Genomic DNA, 20,228 nt, shown 5'->3' with positions numbered 1-20,228 from the left:
AAAACAAGTTGTAATGTGGTTGACAACTGAGTATTAGCATCCTAAAAACAAGTGAGGGCCGGAAGGAGGTATAATATTCCATTTCTCAGTTACATTAACATCAGGCAACTATATTGGATATTTAATCAAGGTATTTGGATAGTTTTCAGCATTTACTGCTAGAAAACTCTAGAGAGCTTGCTATAGATAAGGCTATGAAGTTGCACAAGTATTTTTCAGAGAACAATATGTGATTCAAGCATCGCTACAGAGAGCTGATATTTTAAGCTACATTTCTAATCAGTGATATCTTATACCATGTCACCTTACAACTCCTGCCATTCATTTGAATAAGTCTGCAAGAAGTCTCCTTTTCCTTCTCTCTTGAGGTTTATTTGGCCAATATTTTTTCTATTGAGAGTAGCAGGAACTTTTAAATATTTTTAAAGACTATTTCAACTTCTCAGAAGAAAGGAAACATTTGCAAAAATAATTACATATAAAATAAAATTGTGAGATGTAAAAGAATTAGCATTTGGAGCTTTATTTGTATACTTTAAAAATGGGCTTTAAGGGCTTGCCTGGTGGCGCAGTGGTTGAGAGTCCGCCTGCCGATGCAGGGGACGTGGGTTCGTGCCCCGGTCCGGGAGGATCCCACGTTCCGCGGAGTGGCTGGGCCCGTGAGCCATGGCCGCTGAGCCTGCACGTCCGGAGCCGGTGCTCCGCAACGGTAGAGAGGCCGCAGCAGTGAGAGGCCTACCGCAAAAAAAAAAAAAAAAAGTTCCTGTATTAACCAAAATTCCAGGAGAGACAAAAGGGAGAGAAGGAAGTTGAAAGTGCTTACAAATTTTTCCCGTTTTTCCCCAAACGTTTATTTATATTTTTACGTTATATTAATAGATAAAGTCCCTGAGGAGCATGACTGAAACTCAAAAATTCATAGCCATACAATTTCCCTACATGTAGCATATCTTTAAGTATTCTTGTTGTAAGAGTGCTTGGTGGTCATAAAGATCTGTCTGAGGAAATCAGAGACCTGTACATAGGATAAAAAACAACTAAGGACAGGCCTGCCCCACCCCCCAGACTGTGGTAGGAGTGGGTAAGTTACTTAGTCCCTCTGTGCTTCATTTTCCTCACCTTAAAAAGGCAATAATAATACCTTTCTCATAGAGTTGACGTGAGGCTTAAATGAGATCATACATGTAAAGTGCACCAAGTACCTAATAAAATATAAAGTTTTAGCTCCTGACATTGTTGTGGCAGTGGTCAGAAAGGGGTAAGAGGAGGAGGTGTAGCAGATGTCTCAAAGATGCAGATATTAACAGCCCTTGGTAAAGAGAAAGATGTTGTTAAAGCAGGGAGATCTTCCAAATGGCACTTGCGCTATTTTCAAAGGGGCATGAAGAGTATAGTCAAACACTCCTTGTCCTTTGTCTTGGTAGGAGCTACAAGAGCCAGAGCTCATGGAAGGAGGTGGGGTCTCTGTGTGAGATGGGAGTGTGTATGGCAGGGACTGAGGCGACAGAGAAATAGGTGACTTTGAGGAATGGGGGCTGGATTTAGAAGTAAGAAAAACACTAGGCTTGCTGCCACATGCTTGTAACACGACTCTCTTATTTTCCCTGTTAAGGAACTGATTTAAATTCTGCTCAGAAATCGATAAGATTCCATTTGGCCATGTGACATACCCTGCCTGACATGCAACAATATTTAAATCTTATTAAATACTGTAAATTAACTTATATTGACTGACTTCTATCAGAAATCAGAGTCTGGATTAAAGAGCTGATGTCAAGAGTCTCAGAGTGGAGTTAGAAGACTGGGTTAACTCCTGGCACTAGCACTTAAAAAGATGTGAATGTGGTACTGTGAAATGGGAAAAGCACCTACCTAACAAGTTGTTGTCGACATTAAGGTTGTTCATAGCACCTGGAACATAGAGATGCATTTTTCTATATTTTATGTTAATGGAAAAAGGTTTTAAAATTATGATAGTACACTTACAGCGTTACCAAATATGCCTGAATACGCACTGACACTCTATTACATTAATGGACTTTAATATTCTCAACTAATATCAATGCTTTTAGTAATGACAGTTAATTCGCTGATATTATTTTCCTCCCCTCACTGCACCTCTCAGCAGACCACACATTCAGATGCTCTAAAATGTTATTTCTTGAGCACTTTTTACTGACACCCAATCCTTGGCTTGCCGGACACTAAAGGACAATTGGATTGACTCTAGAAAGTGTTTCTACAAACAGTGCCTTTTCGAGGCTTGCCCAGCGTCTGGCTAGTGTTGCAGTGTCAGCAGTTTACTTCAATTAAAGCACTAGTGGCAACACGGCATTCTTCACACAAGAAAAGAGCGCAACACTCACATATGATAGTTCAACTTGTCTTTTGGGTTGATTCTGCTGCTCGAGTTCAGTCCCCGCGAGAGGAAGCGTATTCCGCCTCATATTAAACAGAAGAGCCTCAATTCATTATTGGGGCTGCAGGAGGGCGACTCCAGCAACTGATCAGCTAGGGACTTGACACAGAGCGGGTCCTGCCTTCGTGAGGCAAGTGCGGCACCTCAGCAACCCTCCAGCCCTGGAAGTTTGTGAGTCTCCACTTGTAAGACTGGTAGTCACCTTGACCTCCCGGACAGGTGGGGAAAGTTAGCCCTGGGCCAGAGGCGGGACGTAAAAGCGAAAGCTCAGAACTTTCCCGAGCAAAACAAGCCGTTTTCCTGTTTTCAGCGCAGCTCGAGACCCGGAGAGTTTAAGGGTGGCGAGAGCAGGTGGCAGGGCTCCGCCCACCACCACTCTTCTCCTCCCTCTGCTTGCTGCTCCACTCCCTCGGTGAGGTCCCGCCTCTGAGGCGCGCGCGAAGAGTTGTCGCGCCGTGTGTTCTGGGAATTGTAGTCCTAACGCTGGGAGCCGCCTCGGGAGAGGCGACTTCGGCCTACACACCCCATGGTACCGCGCGGCGCTGGCCGCTCCCGGATGTCTGCCTGGCGCCGGAAGAGAAGACGGCCCCCCTCTCTCGGCCCGGCCATCTTGTGGGAAGAGCTGAAGCAGGCGCTCTTGGCTCGGCGCGGCCCGCTGCAATCCGTGGAGGAACGCGCCGCCGAGCCACCATCATGCCTGGGCACTTACAAGAAGGCTTCGGCTGCGTGGTCACCAACCGATTCGACCAGTTATTTGACGACGAATCGGACCCCTTCGAGGTGTTGAAGGCAGCAGAGAACAAGAAAAAAGAAGCCGGCGGGGGCGGCGTTGGGGGCCCTGGGGCCAAGAGCGCAGCTCAGGCCGCAGCCCAGACAAACTCCAACGCGGCGGGCAAACAGCTGCGTAAAGAGTCCCAGAAAGACCGCAAGAACCCGCTGCCCCCCAACGTCGGCGTGGTTGACAAGAAGGAGGAGACGCAGCCGCCCGTGGCGCTTAAGAAAGAAGGTAAAGCTGTGGTGGAAGGTGGGGGAGACCCGGGATGGAGGGAAGGAGCGAGGGGACTGGCGGCTACCACTGGCTTCTGGAGCTCCGAGGGTCCGCGGGAGACTTGGCCGCCGATTTCTTCGCGTTTCCCCCGCCTGATGAAAGCCAGGTCCTGCGAAGGTGCTGGGAGCGTGGTAGCCACAAGTTCAAACCGCCACCTGCAAGGATCCTGGAGCCACCCCTTCCCGCCTCAGGTTCTGAGCGGAGGAGCGTGGTCGGGATCCTGGGAGGCTGTTGTCTTCCCGCCGGATTCCTTGGCGGGCGAGCGCATGGGCCGAGGTTCGGGGAAGGGAGCTCCTTTTCGGAGCGTTTGTTGTTAATGGGATGGTGGGGCCTCCGCGGCTTCTTCCTGCTCAGAGCTTTCTCTCAGCCCGCCGCTCTGAGGTGCGGTTGTGTCTTTTAGGCTCCTGCCCTGCCGTCTTGTCCCAGGGTGGCGTGGGGTACCCCCGAGAAAAGCTGGGGGTCGGAGTTTCCACCTACGCCCCCCCCGCTACGTTCGAGCCTATCGGATGTTGTGGAGCAAGGTGCCCTTTTAGGTGCCCCCTCTGCTTTATCTTTATCCCCTCGCCCGCACCACTATTGCAAACTTAATAACTTGCTGGAGTGCGTCAGGCTGTTGGGAGGGAGAGAAATTTGGCCACCCTGGATTGAGCAGAAGCGGGAATTCTGAATGAAGATTGGTGATGGCAGGAAATCCTGAAGCTCGTCCTCGGGTCACGATCTTTTTCTCCGGCCGGACCCCCCGCATGCAGTGTTTCATGTGGTGTGGCCTGGCCTGGGCCTCGTGGTGCAAAGAGTGCCGAGGCTGTCACAGCGTTTAGCTGCTGCAGAGCCTTTTGGAGTGCAGCTTTTTCTCCCCATGTGCGTGAAGCATGGTCAGGATTTCATTGGCGGGTAGTAGTTGCTTCCAGGTCACTGTAAACTTCTCAGGACTGTCTTGAACTTGGTTTTTGCTCTCTCACTCGTTACTGGTTTGTCTTTTGTGATGGATGAGAAAGCAAAACAGTGGGGGATTAGAAAAAGTGTACACGATCCGTAATAAGTAGGTGTAGGACTTAAGCTTTGAAGCTTAAAGGTTTCCTTTATGTGCTGAAAATTGAAATTTTGCCACGTGCTTCTGAAAGGAGTTCTCATTAGCTTTAGTCGAATTTGATAACATTCAACTAATTTAAATTAAAAAAATCAAAACAATTGTGTTAGGTTTTGGTTTAGAATTTTTAGAAAATACAGAGAGCTTTGTGAGGCTTGGGGTGAAGAACCTAGGTGGTAAATAAAACAGTTGTATTAAAATTACAGGTTGGGGAGGGAAGCACAAGTTGGAGTATTAGAAAGCATGTATATACATCGTTTAGACTAAATATTCAGCTAAGTTTTATAGCAATCTGTAGCACAATGTAATAAATCTAATTTCTGTGTTAAGGAACACTGGTTTGTGTATTTATTTAAACTGCTCAAGTTTACCTCCTTCATCACACTAATCCAAAGAAAGTACGTGAAAAAATGGAATCTGAAGTGTGTTCACCCCTTTTGAATTTTTGAAACATAAAGCATGGTTTAAACCCCTCATATGTTTTGATCATAAAGCCCATTTTTGAAATAAGCTCTTAGCGGGAACCTAGTATTTTAAATTACAAAGTTAAAAATTCATTTCATAAATTTATGACCAGGACCGAGTTCAACATTCACTAGTCTTTCCTTGGGAAAACTTCCATTATTACCTATCAACATTTTCCTTAGGTCAGCATTTCAGAGCACACTTAACCTTAAATTGCATAAAACACAAGCCTATAAAAATATTGAATGAAAAAAAATCGTTTTGAGGCCTTACCTCTTAGCAGTCAATTCTGGGCATTGGGGAAGGATAGACCTGTAAACAAAGTCCCTGCCTCTTGTCATGGGATTGATTGTTAACCTGATCATGTGTTCCTTGCCTTTGAATAGAGGTCCTGGCATGATCCTAGACTTACTTGCCTTAGATGTGTGTTGATGTTTATTTTCTTTGAATTTTGTAGTTTGTCTTTTGGCCATTTGAGGAACTTGAGAATTGACACTATCTACTCATTTGTTTTTTTAATGTTAGAAGCCTGGAATCTAGTGAAAATCAAGAGACGCTTGCATTTTTAAATGTCAGTCATTGGGTGGATTTATTTTGTAAGTGTTGTAGATTCTGTAAGCCTGATACTGGATATTGGGGTGGGGAAGCAAGCCATTGTTCACTTGGGTGTGTGGCTTGGATATTATAAGGACTGGTTCCATAGCTCCACCCTAATACACTACCTCTGATGAAATTTATTTAAAATGCCTTGGTGTAAGATCTAAGATTTCTGGTCTGTCCTGAGAGTGTATGGAATGGACCTTAAAATTTCACTGAAGAGTTTGACATTTACCGTTTGACTTTGGCTACCAGCAGCCGAATTGGGGGCATCCTGGTGGTGTTACACTTTCTTAGAAAGAACCAGAGTGAACCAACTTAATTTCTTGCGAAACCAATTCCTCAGGTGCTTTTTGACTTTGTCAGAAATTGTGGATTGGGAATTAGAGCATACCTAAAATATTAGTCATGAATTTAACCATCAATCTACTTATTATCTTTAAGGCTACCAGTAATGCATATTGGTTGCCTTTCTGGCCTCTGACACTAACAGGAAAAAAGTAATGCATGAAGGGGGAAATCAGTAAATGCTTCAGCCATCACTTAGTTTCACAAGTTTCTATTTCTGTGTCTTGCTTAAAAGGGGTTCTTTTGTGTATGTGGTTTTTAAAGATTCTTTGGAAATGAAGATACTTGAAAGGGCAAACCAAAAAAATCTCCATAATAATAAAATAAGTGGACTATTTCCTGTTGGTTGCATAACAGTATGTTTTAAAAGTTAGGTGTGGTATGTATGTATATGTATACATATATATGTATGTAGACTGCAACAGGAGAGGAAAATGGTACTTTTTTGCTGTTATATAGCTATCTTCAACTATAGAGAAAATTTTTTATTGAAGTATAGTTGATTTACAATGTGTCAATTTGTGCTGTACAGTGAAATGATTCATCGATTATACATATATACATTCTTTTTTCTAATATATTCTTTTCCATTATGGTTTATCACAGGATATTGAATATATCAATAGTTCCCCGTGTTCTACAGTAAGACCTTGTTATCCATCAGAGATGTAATCTTAAATGCCATTTGTTTTCCTTTCAGTTTTGTAATTTCATAGAATCATCAGTCTTTTTACTCTGTTCTTTTTCTCCCCCTCCAGATTATATAAAATAAAATAATGTCTTCACTGGGGTTTTTTGGGGGGTCTTTACCTGGTGATTGTGTTGGTTTGCTTGGTTATTATTTATGAATGGCTAATGGTGTTATCTTTGGTATCTTTAAAACCAAAATGTATCATTTGCTTAAAATTTCTTTAAATTTAGAATTTTAAATTAAGAGACTGGCATCTTGAAAAGTGAGAGAAATAATGGCTACCCAAATGACTTCCAGGTCAGTTATAGAGAATGCTTTAGGGGAAAAAAGTGATTTGGCAAACTGAATGGAAGTTTGAAACAAGTTTATTTAAATAGGAATTTTTCTGAAGTACCTTGTTACACTTTAGAGATGCCCAGTGTTAGCCTTTTTCAGTGGGAAGTGCTAGTTAATGGACTTAAAGAGTAAATTTTTTTTTCTTTTAACAGCCTAGGCCTAGTTTTTTGTGTTACAAAAAATAATTTGCTTACGTGGTTTTTTTTTAAATCATTTTAGGAATAAGACGCGTTGGAAGAAGACCTGATCAGCAACTTCAGGGTGAAGGGAAGATAATTGATAGGAGACCAGAAAGGCGACCACCTCGTGAACGACGATTTGAAAAACCACTTGAAGAAAAGGGTGAAGGAGGAGAATTTTCAGTTGATAGGCAAGATTGTTTCTTAATCTCTTCATGTTTTGTCAGTTTATAGAGAGACATCTTAACACAGATAAATTGAGCATAATTGCCAGGAAGCAGTGTGGCTAGTTAATTTTATCAGTTTTTCTAGCGAAACGTCTAAGTATGTGTTGTTCTTAGGACATTTTGGTAACAGTTTTTAGTATTCAAACTTAGATTTCTTGTAATGAAACACTTCAGTTATGAAGGTTACATGTGTTTATTTTAATTTTTATGTATATTGGTGAATAGCAGTTTTACTAGATTATAATGTGAAATGAGTAACAAGGAAGAAGTATATGCATTAGTAGTAAAGTTTTAGAGAATGTCAAAGTAATTTTCTTACGTTGGGGAGTTTCCTAGTTTTGATTTCCTTTGGGATATGAGCCAGTAAATATGTTCCTGCATCTTTGAGCCTTTGAATTTCCCTTCTTCCTTTTACCAGAAACCTTAGAAGTATATAATATTTTTTTATTTGTTACAGACCAATTATTGACCGGCCTATCCGAGGCCGTGGTGGTCTTGGAAGAGGTCGAGGAGGTCGTGGACGAGGAATGGGCCGGGGAGATGGCTTTGATTCTCGTGGCAAACGTGAATTTGATAGGCATAGTGGAAGTGATAGATCGTAAGTCTTATATTGGTTTTTATTATACTTTTATATTTGAAGCTACTACTTTAATAAAACAAAATTTGAATTTCTAGAACTAAAGAGTATTATGTTAACTCAGTTTTGTTAGTTCTTTTTCACATTACAGTGGCCTGAAGCATGAGGACAAGCGTGGAGGTAGCGGATCTCACAACTGGGGAACTGTCAAAGATGAATTAACGTTGGTATTCTGGTTTTTTTAAATAAATACTTCTAATAAAATTGATCTTATACCTTACTAGAGGTTTGCCCATTAAATTTTTACTTGTCCCTGGGACAAGGATGGATGCTCTTATCTCAGAGCTACTTCCTTACAAGATAATGAATGCTTTTTTGGATATGTTTGGATTATAATGTATCAAATGACCAGTTTTTCTACGTTTCAAAAATATATGGTACTAATTTTTCTTTTCATATGGATGTATAGCTTTTATTGAAATCCTATTTTGAGGTTATTTGGGTATTATGTTATTGTATGTTTCTTACTTAATAGTTCTTATTCTAGCTATTGACCCCTTTGGTGATGACAAAAATTTGAAAAGCCAGTAAGGCTTTATTTTAGAACTAACTGCTGTCATACTACTCTTTGAGTAATGTACTTGAGCTATAACTTGGATCAGTATACATTTTTAAATTATTTTCTCTTAGTGGTCTACTGGGGAGTAAATTTAGTAGGAAAAGACATTGGGAATGTGAGAATTTTAAAATATTTCTGTGAAGACTTTCAGCTACATGTAAATGGACCTAGATGCCTTTTTTTTTCTTTCTTTCCTTAGAGAGTCCCCCAAATACATTCAGAAACCAATATCTTATAATTGCAGTGACTTGGAGCAATCAAATGTGACTGAGGAAACACCTGAAGGTGAAGAACATCCAGTTGCGGACACTGAAAATAAGTAAGTGATTTGTGTGTACGGTAGCGGTAATGCTCGAGCATTGAAATGTTTGGGGTTTAGCAAGAAAACAACCTGTAGGCTTAATGCTATTATTTATTTGCTTTTTAAAAGGAGAGACTTTATTGTACTCCATTCCCTCAAATAGTGTTTAGAGGAGTGGTTTACAAATGTATATGTTGGGCTCTAATGGTTTGACAAATAGAAGTGGTTATTTCTATTTGAAGTTACCATTGTCATCTTAAAAAGATACGGAAGATACGTATTTTAGTAAATCCTGTTAACCCTAAGCACAAAAATAGCTGTTTTAACCTGAGAAATATTTGGAACTCGTAGTTCAAAGTACTTTGGACTCTATGTAACTATACAAATTTTATTCTAATACAGTTTAAAATGAGAAAACATGACCATTTTAAAATTAGTTGCTCCATCTCCTTGAAGTTTTTTTTTCCATCAACATAGAATTTGGAACATAGCATTATTGGCTTGTTTTAAAATGTGTGAGGAGAGCAAGCACCAGAACATGTTGTCAGTTCACTAGAAGACGGTTTTGAAATTGTTTGTTCAAGGGTGTGGGAGAGTTTTAAAGACTCAAGTTATGCTATTAGAAATAATTTAATGCTTTCCTCTGGTTTCCATCAATACAAGCAGAAGTTATATGCCAGGCATTTCTTTCGGTATGTGGTTTAAAGTCTTGCATTACAGATTATTTAGGTCAGTAATTCTTAATCAGGGCATATTCAAATCATTTAGGGAGGCAATGCTTTTCTAAACTTCTCTTTTTCTCCAGAAAGAGTTGTTCTTACAGTGAACCACTATTAATGATTGGAAAATCATATTTTGTGGATTTGTTTGAATAAGGAATAATAATCAATTTACTATTGGAGAGAGTAGATAAAAATACATGGTGTTAAGTGATGTGTAGAACTTGGTAATATAAATTCATTTATACGAAACTATGGAGTCTTAATTTTGTGTGGTAAACAATGAAATTGTGATAGGTGAGATAGATGAACCTTACATAACATTAAGTACTTTACAAAGCTCAACATAAATGTTGTTCCCTTAATGAAGAGTTCATGTTTAACTCACTTTAAGAGTAATCTGGGGGGCTTCCCTGGTGGTGCAGTGGTTGAGAGTCGGCCTGCCGATGCAGGGGACACGGGTTCGTGCCCCGGTCCGGGAGGATCCCACATGCCGCGGAGCAGCTGGGCCTGTGAGCCATGGCCGCTGAGCCTGCGTGTCCGGAGCCTGTGCTCTGCAACGGGAGAGGCCACAACAGTGAGAGGCCCGCGAACCCCCGCTCCCCTCTGCCTGCAAAAAAAAGAGTAATCTGACAAGATTATAACTTTATCAGAAGGAAAGGATGTTATTGATAGGGTATTGGAAGCAAATCCTTAGCTCAGTTCCCAGGACTAAAAAGGGGGTATTGGGTCTAAAGACCATGATGATGACATTAGAACAGCCTCTAGTCTTACCCCAGAATAGGGGAGAATCTGAACATAGTATTATGTCTTGCATGTGCAGGTGTAAATTTAAGAAACAGCTTTGGCTGAATTTGATTAGCTTCCTTATGTATAGTTCTAGAGCTTCTGTTTTGTCTCATTTGATCCTTACAATCCTACCCTTGACGGTAGGTGTCATGGTTTCATGATATGATAAAGGTATGCCGAGTTCTTTTCTTGGCTGTGGTACAACTTACGCGTAGCCTAGGACCTTTTTTCAGTCTTTAGTTTTCTGATATATAAACTGACAGGGTTGGACTTTACAGTCTAGATCTCATCAATTCAGTGTAAGCTTGGTCTGGGAAGTTTTAAGATGGGATTTGTCAAACAGTAAAGAGTAGTAGCACAGACAGGAGATATTTGAGCAAGGCTAACTGAATCACCTGCTATCTTTGGAAAGCAATGCTCCCAAAATAGCAAACAACTTGTTTGGTGACAATTGGAAATTGAGATTAAATAGTGGATTCCTAGGCCCATGCTTTGTTTCTGTAAAAAGGGAAAGGGATAATATGTAATAGTTATAGCCTGAGAATTATATTTAGAAATAACTAATTTGGTGTTAAGCATTGAAACCAGTATTTTGTAGAAACTTCCATTACTAGTGAAACTGTAGTCTTGTTTTCATATACCGATTCGTTTGAAAGTTGGAGTATATAACGTTAAGATCTGTAGAAATTAAAGATTTGCCTTAAGTGTTAAAGGATAGGGGAACAGTTCTTTTATATTCTAGAATATGAAACTTGGTTGCTTATGGATGTCCTAGATGATTACATTCATATATGTTATAAATTATGTATTGTGAAAAATTATGGAAATTAAAAAATGTGTTTTAGGAGAAGTTAGGTTCATGATTTTAATCACATAGTGTAAGTTTTAAAAACAGTAGTGTGGTTTTAAAAAATGCGTTCTAGGTTTGATATAGCCAATTCAAGATTGTGTTACTGATAGATGATCATTTAAGAGTTTATGAAGATGAATTGTATGTTCCTTAGTTATCCACGCTTTCAATAATTCAAACTGGATTCCTGGTCTCTGCCAAGTCACATGTTAGCCACTGGGTTACAAAGAAAACTGTGATTCTCCTGTCCTTGGGTAATCTAGAAGATTACCAACCAGCCAAGGTTAACTTCCTTACTTATAATTGTAAGTTATATGATTTTATAAGCCCCTTACCACGTGTAAAACTTAAAACATTTTCACACAGGGAGAATGAAGTTGAAGAAGTAAAGGAAGAAGGCCCAAAAGAAATGACTTTGGATGAATGGAAGGCTATTCAAAATAAGGACCGGGCAAAAGTAGAATTTAATATCCGAAAACCAAATGAAGGTGCTGATGGGCAGTGGAAGAAGGGATTTGTTCTTCATAAGTCAAAGAGTGAAGAGGTAAAATGAAGTTTTGTGGTGTTTGAAAATGTTCAGATGTCTTGAATTGCATTTACAATTTTTGTGTTAAAATTTCACGTGGGTAATCTGTTTATAAAAAGTTTTACATAGGATTATTTGAGGCAGATAAATTGCCCCAAGAGGAAAATAAACTGCATTATCATATAGTCTAAGAAATTATTCTTTCAAATTTGTGTAATATTTTAAAAAATCTTACCTAACGGAGTCATTAAGACTTGTATTAGGTTAGGCGGTTTGCATTTTTATGTGGGAAACTGTCTGCGTATGCCATATATAATATCCAGGAATCTTTATCCTTCTTTACTGAGGAGTGATGTCTTGTAAAGACCAGAGAATTAATTTATGAGTTTCCTTTCCTTAGGAAACAAGGAAACTAATGAAAATATTTGAGAAAAACGTGTGTGGCTTTTGATTTGGTAGCTTCTATTTAAGCCTTGGGGCACATTCTTAGAGGAAAATCTCACTGCTGTATCCTTTTAGGGTTTGTGTAAGTATGAGATTTTAGTCACAAAGTTAAATTGAAATGTTATGAAGGCAACCTGTAATAAAAAGATTCAATAAAATCCACATTTTAATTTTCTAAACAAAAAAATAGCTGTGAAATAAACTTGGAAATACTTTTAAATAAAATAGAGGTTTGGAGATGATTTTTTTTTTAAACTTTTTTTGTTGTTGCTGTTGTTGTTTTTTGCGGTACGCGGGCCTCTCACTGTTGTGGCCTCTCCCGTTGCGGAGCACAGGCTCCGGACGCGCAGGCCCAGCGGCCATGGCTCACGGGCCCAGCCGCTCCGCGGCATGTGGGATCTTCCTGGACCAGGGCACGAACCCGTGTCCCCTGCATCGGCAGGCGGACTCTCAACCACCGCGCCACCAGGGAAGCCCTGGAGATGATTTTTTAAACATTGACTTCATGAAGGTAGTATAAATGAGGATATTGTCAATTCCTGTAGGGAAGAAAAAACATCTTCCTTCATTAGAATGCTTTTGGTTATTTTTTTGTAGTTCTTGCAGACAGAGTTGTTTTGTGTATCTGTAAAACAAAGAGAATTCTTTATTTAAAGAACCATGAAAGTTCACTTCGGGGAGATTGTTCATTTGAACTAATTATTAAACTGTTCAGGTTAATGTGAAAGAGGTTTACCTTGGCACCTTGGAGACAATTATTCATGACCTTTTTGGGGTCCCGATGGAACTTTTCTCCAGAATAGGACACACAGATATAAAATGTTCTGATATATTGTATCATTAGTATCATTAATACCCTGAAGCCTCTTCATGCATTTTTTAGACATCAGGTTAGGTGTCCCAGCTTTAAGTATTATTTTACATCGAGCTTTTAAGAAATAACTATTATACAAGGTGATGTATATAATTAGAAATTTTAGAAAATTATAAAATGTGAAATTGCTGGTGAGTAATCTTGAAATCAGGACATTTTCATTATCAAGCCACTTTTGTATGTTTGGACCCTTATAGTTATGCTGCCTTTGTGATGTATGTACATGAAATCCAGCCTTACTGGCATATATGGCCTTATCATTTGAATACAGATTGATCCCAACTTAGAACTTTTTGGTTTTTTGATTTTAAAATGGTGTGAAAACAATGCACATATAGTAGAAACCATAGTTCAAATTTTGAATTTAGATCTCCCAGGCTGAATATGCAGTACTCGCTACTCTTTTGTGATGCTGGGCAGTGGCAGCGAGCTGCAGTTCCCAGTCAGCCTCCTGATCATGAGGGTAAACAACTGATACACTTAAAACCATTCTGTTTTTCACTTTCAATACTGCATTTAATAAATTATGTGAGATATTTAACAGTTTATTATAAAATAGGCTTTGTGGTTTTGTGTTAGATGATTTTGCTTAACTATAGGCTAATGTAAATGTCCTGAGCACATTTAAGGTAGGCTAGGCCAAACTGTGATGTTTGGTAAGTTAGGTGTATTAAATGTATTTTGGATTTAAAGATATTCAGGTTTTATCAGGATGCAACACCATTGTAATTTGAGAAAGATCGGTATGATAGGTCTTCAAGTTTGTTGTATACAGTGCTTTAAGTACTCTTTCTCTTTTACTTATCTTCATCTTCACAACAAATATGAAGTAGTTAGGGAAAGAAAGAAACTTTGAGAAATGGAGAACTGAATTATTGACAGCTGAGACCAGAGCTCTTATTTCCTCATTGTCATACAGTGCTCTAGAAAAAAAACTTTGTAAAAAATTTATCCTACTAGTTAACTTGAAGGTTGGGGATGTAACCTGAACATCCAGACTTCCTCTTTATTATTATAGTAAAACCTTCAAGATGTTTTCAGTAGTATATCAACTTAAGTTTTTTTGCTTCTGTGCTCTGGAAACCTATAAATGCTTTTAATTGATAAATTGATATCATTGCAATAGCTAACGTTTAAAATCAGAGACTTAGTATATATCATTGACTTTAATTTGCTAGTGATTTTGTGGGTTTGCATCTGTGTTTTATGCTCCTTTATAATATTTTAAAAAGAATCTTCTGTTGCCTTTAAAGTTCACCTAAAGGGATGACATTTAATTTGGGTATTCGATGATTAAAGGAATGAAAATCTGTGTAAAAATACAAAATTTACTTGTACTTAAAAGGTAATTATTATTAACGTAATATTACAAGCTATTTAGAAAGAGTGAAATATCTCTTCAGAAAAGAGGATTATATGTGTATTTAGAAAAATTAAAACATACTTTAAATTAGTATGAGAAGTTTCTAGCTGGAAGATTAAAACCCATTTACCCCAAGCATACAAAAGAGATCAGATATTAAGCAGTGTAAAATTCTCTGGCCTTTTTTTGCAGAGTCCATTATGTAGCTTAGGATCTGGGTTTCCCAAATATGATGACTTCATTTTTAAGAAGGTTCCTGTGGTAAATTTAAGGCATGGTTTTATTTGTGCACAGCTTTTCAAGGTTCCTTTCTTATGTAACGTTGTGTTTCACTTGAATTTGTAGTTCTCCAATTTATATGGAAGAACACATAGTTATATATGAACAGAAAAGCATTTTGAGAAGTTTATATATAATTTCTTTCCCAGGTCATAGTTGGAAGAGTATAGAGCAAAAGTTCTCTTTAAAACTTAAATATTCAATAATGTCTCTAATAGAAATATATACCATCTATCCAAGTCTTCCTCAGAGGTTCACATTGGAATGCTAATCTGAAGGGCATATTTTAAATGTACTTATTCATACTTCACTGCTAAAGATGATGATTCAGTAGGTGTGAGATGGGGCCCAGCCACTTGAATAATTGTGATTATATCTCTAATCAAGACTTGATAATATCATCTATAATTTAAAGTTAAGGGAACATGAAATAGAGAAAAGTGAAGGGAATTATTCCTCCTAGATTACTGTAGCTGATCCCAAAGCTTACTTATTACCTGTAGAGGTGTTTCTATATTTTTTCACACAAAGAGCAGGTTGGATTTTTGGTCTTTTTAGGAGAAAACTCATTATTTAGAAGTGTGCAACATTACTTTCCTATTAATCATCCAGTGGCCTTCACTTAAATTTTTAGGCTCATGCTGAAGACTCGGTTATGGATCACCATTTCCGGAAGCCAGCAAATGATATAACGTCTCAGCTGGAGATCAATTTTGGAGACCTTGGCCGCCCAGGACGTGGTGGCAGGGGAGGACGAGGTGGCCGTGGGCGTGGTGGACGTCCAAACCGTGGCATCAGGACTGACAAGGTAGTTTTAAGGCTTCTTTTACCCTTTTAAGTAATTCGAGGACCTCTTTCCATATATCACTGCCCTAGGTCCTTTTGGGGACATAAGTCGAAGAAGAAAAAGGTTGACATGCATGCCTTTAAGAAATTGCATTTTAGGTTATATTTTTTGTTTAAAGCACTTATGTGACTGAATAGTGCTGCCAGTAGTTAAGTTTACCACCCTTCATCGAGTACTTATCTGGTGCCAGTTATGGTACTGTGCTAAAAAAACAAAAACAAACAAACAAAAACCCCACCATTTTACAGAAGATGAAATTCAGGTGAAGGGAACCAAGGTAATTCTTGGCCTTTGGTAAGGTCTGCCTGAAATGCCAAATACTTACTTTGCCTTGACAAATCTTCACTGCTTTTTAGGGCTCAGCTTAATAAAACCTTTGTTTCCTTTGTATAATTTTGTGGCATTGACTGATTGTTTTTTGTTCATGAGAGCTGTTCTGTAAGTTGGGATTCATTTGTGTCCTATTTTCTGTAATCTCCATTGCCTTGTACTAAGTGTGACAAAAAACAAATTCTTCTGAAATACGTTGATAGAAGCCCTAGTAATTGGTAGATTTGAAATGATCTGTCGGATGCCAAAGTCCATGGTTTTAATGACTAGATGTTACTAAAGTATTAGAGATAACTTGGGTTAGTTTATTGTCTCTTATGGTCTACCTAGGAAACAACCATAATGTCCTCCTGAATTCTCAACACCTGATATGCAAATTGGGGGACCCATCTGCTTGATTGAGTCTGCCAATGTTTGATTATAGGGGTAACTTAATATCCTAGATTTTATGGTCACCCATAACAATGTAGTGATTTTTTATTTCTTTCTGTGACATGGGTTCTTTTTAAAGGCATTGTGTATATGGATCTTTTCAATACTTTTTTGTTTTGTAAAAATTTGTATTTTGACTGTAAATAGCCATGAATGTGCTGCTTCAATAATTGTAATTGGTTTCTTAGCCTGCTGTCCTATTGCTACCATTCTTATTTAGCAAGTGGGGAAAATAAAAGGATACTGAACAACTGAGTAAGAATCCACATACATACCTTGTGTGAATCTACTTGTGTGATTTATTAGAAAAATAACCCATGCTGTTGCTAGGGAGTTTTCTGAGATCTTGATAGAAATTTAGGACAAGGCTCATTGCAAATATTTGTAGTCCTATTCTTTTTTTTTTTTAATTGGAGTATAGTTGGTTTACAATGTTGTTAGTTTCTCGTGTACAGCAAAGTGAATCAGTTATACATATATCCACTCATTTTTAGATTCTTTTCCCATATAGGTCATTACAGAGTATTGAGTAGAGTTTCCTGTGCTATATAGTAGGTCCTTATTAGGTATCTGTTTTATATATAGTAGTGTATATATGCCAATCCCAATCTCTCCCCAACTGTAGTCCTATTCTGATCCATAATTTTGCCTTTCAAAAGTAAAAGCTTTGACATATTTTACTTATTGTAATAAGACTAAGTTTTTTCCAGAATTCTGTGTCTAAATGTAGACACTGGAAATATATTAATAAGATTTGAAAATCTTTAATTTTGCTTCTGTTTCTTTTTCAGTCAAGTGCTTCTGCTCCTGATGTGGATGACCCAGAGGCATTCCCAGCTCTGGCTTAACTGGATGCCATAAGACAACCCTGGTTCCTTGTGGACCCTCCTCTTTGAGGCTTGCATGCTTAAGGATCCCAAACGACTAAGAAATTTAAAAAAAAAAAAAAAAAAAAAGACTGTCATTCATACCATTCACACCTAAAGACTGAATTTTATCTGTTTTGAAAATGAACTTCTCCTGCTACACAGAAGTAACAATATGGTAGTCAGTTTTGTATTTAGGAAATGTATTGGTAGCGGGGATGTTTTCATAATTTTCAGAGATTATGCATTCTTCATGAATACTTTTGTATTGCTGCTTGCAAATATGCATTTCCAAACTTGAAATATAGGTGTGAACAGTGTGTACCAGTTTAAAGCTTTCACTTCATTTGTGTTTTTTAATTAAGGATTTAGATGTTCCCCCTATTACAAACTGGTTTTAAATATTGGACATAATAGCAGTTTTAATACCTGCTTTGCATTTTCACACATGGTCAACTGAGACATGTAAACTTTGATTGTCAAATTTTATGCTGTGTGGAATACTAACTACTTTATGTATTTTAACTTAGTTTTAATATTTTCATTTCTGGGGATAAGGTCTTTTTTCACTTCTCATGATAGCTGTTATATATGCTAGATCTTTATATACAAAAATATCCGTACTTGAACAAATTCAAAGCACATTGGTTTATTAACCCTTGCTCCTGCATGGTTCATTAGGTTCAATTTATAATTGATTCACAATTTTAATTACATTTACTTTTAAAATATGTCACTTTCCTGTTTTAAAAACCAATCTAGACACCTTACTGGTGAAAGTTGTTTAAGCTACTTATTGTTGATAGACACATACTGTCAAGTGAAGTAGTTTTATGGGTGTTGGGTTTTTCCTCCTCCAGTAGGGTGGGTGGAACAAGTTAATTTGGCTAATGCGTAATATTTAAACTGCTCTGTAAAGTAAGTGGCCGCTCAGTATGATTTGTATGTGTGAAAGGTCCCAAATCAAAATTGTACATCCATAATCAACCCTTCAACCCTTGTTCTAAAGAAACCAAAGGGCACTGGTTAGTATGGTAAGTGGGGGGGTATGTTAATTTTTGGAATTTGGAAAGCAGACAGCTTTACTTTATAAGGTTGGAACAGCAGCACCATCCATGAAATACAAACCAAAAATTTTACTGTTTCTGAATTTCCTATATTGCTATTCATTTTGGTCTTAAGTTGATAGATTCCACAGAAAGTGATAAGTATCTTTTACCTCTTCCTCCCTTAGAGAATTAGGTTAATAATGGATTTCTTGATCGAGAGCATCACCACTGACTAAAACATACATGGAGAGAATAATCAAACAGGCTTTCTAGGACCTTTTTTTTTTAAGTCTTCTGCAACATTTATTGATAAACAGGAAAGGGGTTTTATTTACAGTTTTGAAGATCTTTTTGTCACTATTATTAGTAATTTTCTATCTATGGTAATGTCCAGTTTTTAAAATACTTTATGATTTAAGACTTTAAATCATAAAATGTCTGTTTAGCTGATTAGTTCTCCCCTATACTTCTAAATGAGAAATTGTACAGTACAAGAGTTGTTCATTGGGATTAGATTTATTAACCTAGTTACCTACTAGTTTGACATCTTAGGAAGGAGGTAATTGGTTTTTTTTTAATGATGGATAAACTTGTGCTGGTGTTTTGGATCTTATGATGCTGAGCATGTTCTGCACTGGTGCTAATGTTTAACATAATTTTATATTTACAAACATACCTGCTACCCAGAGGCAAGTATTAATTTAGTCCATATGGACTTTTACCCCTCTTGAGATTGCAACATACACACTCCTAAACACACTCATACATAAGTGTGTTTAGACTTAGAAGTATCTTAACTCATTTCTGGACATGAATGTGTTATAAACCTCCTGATTCTAGCAACATATAAAAAAACACTGCTATTAAAAACCCATCACAAGTTCTATTCATTGTCAGCCATTGCTGGCATTCTGTCACTAGAGAATACACAGCAATATCTGGTATGTTGCAAGCTTTCAAGATAGCTTGGAATTTAAAAGTTGGTCCATTAGTTGTATCTGATGGATGTAAATTTGCCTCCTAGTTCACTTTGTGTCAAGAGCTAAAACTGTGAACCTAACTTTCTCTTATTGGTGGGTAATAACTGAAAATAAAGATTTTATTTTCATGCTCACTTCTTAAAAGTCATAAAAACAATCAAATAGGAGCCCATTTATCGTCATGTGTTTTCTATGTGTGCACCCCCAAGGGTAATGCTCATATTTCTTTTTTCCTCCTTAAACTTAGGTTTTGTTTATGTGGGGTGTTTATTAAACTAGGCTGTCAACATTTGGGAGGGATACCTATTTTAATTATTATAATAAGAAAGTTCTTGTAAAATGAATTTCAAGGACTGACAAGACAATTGGCATTTCTTTTTAGCAAACCATGTTTTTGAGCGTGAAGGTTAACCATACTGAATGTCGGGGGGTCGTTTGTTTTTTGGTGGCTGATAGAATGTTCTAATGAACTTTTATCTTGATGCTTTTAAATGGAAATAATGCCAGAGCTTATATTTTTTATTAACATGTTTCCAGTTTGCATTGATGATTGGGATGAGGTCTCTTTTTTTATAATTAAATGTTTTGAGACCTGTGCAGAGTTATGAAAGATTTTAATATGTGTCGCTAGGCACTATACGTCTAAGTTTACTCAGTTTTATTTAAAAAGTGGAGGCAGGACATATATCTAGTTGTAAATACATTTGGGGCTTGTTGGTGTGGGTGTGGAGGGGGAATATTAAGTGTTCATTTTGATTGTGTTATTTTTCGAATTGCTGTAGATGGTTGTCCTGAAATAGAAAAATTTTGTTATGCTGTTAGGGAGTTGCATAGAAAGTCTGAATACGGTATATTGGATTTTTAAAATATATTTTTAAGAGCACTAGCATTATATGGAAAGAATCAACAAATAGTAAAGGGCTAAATAAAAACTTAGAAATGTGGAGCTACTAGAACTGGAATGATTTTGACTTTAAGGTAAGATC

At 37.8% G+C, this 20,228-nt stretch overlaps 1 protein-coding gene and 1 long non-coding RNA gene across 6 annotated transcripts; one reads left to right on the top strand and one right to left on the bottom strand.

Moving 5' to 3' along the window:
- Nucleotides 1–499: 499 nt before the first annotated feature.
- Nucleotides 500–2,896, bottom strand: LOC137218845 (uncharacterized). Of its 2 annotated transcripts, XR_010940888.1 has the most exons (3): nt 2,367–2,896; nt 1,873–1,911; nt 500–735 (listed from the first exon to the last, which is right to left on the bottom strand). It is a non-coding gene; the product is annotated as an uncharacterized lncRNA (long non-coding RNA). The 2 variants fall into 2 exon arrangements; XR_010940887.1 differs by lacking the exon at nt 1,873–1,911.
- A 216-nt stretch (nt 2,897–3,112) lies between these two features.
- SERBP1 (SERPINE1 mRNA binding protein 1) lies at nt 3,113–19,376 on the top strand. 4 transcript variants are annotated; one of them, XM_067726516.1, is made up of 8 exons: nt 3,113–3,425; nt 7,211–7,361; nt 7,855–7,995; nt 8,126–8,197; nt 8,838–8,912; nt 11,619–11,796; nt 15,373–15,546; nt 17,139–19,376. In XM_067726516.1, exons 1-8 carry the CDS (start codon nt 3,113–3,115, stop codon nt 17,193–17,195), a joined length of 1,161 nt encoding a protein of 386 aa, XP_067582617.1. In that variant the 3' UTR covers nt 17,196–19,376. The 4 variants fall into 4 exon arrangements, with proteins under 4 accessions (XP_067582617.1, XP_067582615.1, XP_067582616.1 ...); XM_067726514.1 differs by having other exon boundaries at nt 8,793–8,912; XM_067726515.1 differs by having other exon boundaries at nt 8,108–8,197.
- Nucleotides 19,377–20,228: the final 852 nt, after the last annotated feature.

The sequence above is a fragment of the Pseudorca crassidens genome, chromosome 2 (assembly GCF_039906515.1).
Source record: "Pseudorca crassidens isolate mPseCra1 chromosome 2, mPseCra1.hap1, whole genome shotgun sequence".
NCBI classification, from domain to species: domain Eukaryota; kingdom Metazoa; phylum Chordata; class Mammalia; order Artiodactyla; family Delphinidae; genus Pseudorca; species Pseudorca crassidens.
The sequence above is the reverse complement of the archived record's forward strand: the minus strand, read 5'-3'. Positions and strand labels throughout refer to the sequence as shown.

Coding starts and splice junctions, on each gene's coding strand:
- SERBP1 (XM_067726513.1), top strand. CDS start 3,113: ATGCCTGGGCACTTACAAGAAGGCTTCGGCTGCGTGGTCACCAACCGA. Junction 8,913..11,618: donor GTTGCGGACACTGAAAATAA/GTAAGTGATTTG, acceptor ATTTTCACACAG/GGAGAATGAAGTTGAAGAAG. Junction 11,797..15,372: donor ATAAGTCAAAGAGTGAAGAG/GTAAAATGAAGT, acceptor TTAAATTTTTAG/GCTCATGCTGAAGACTCGGT.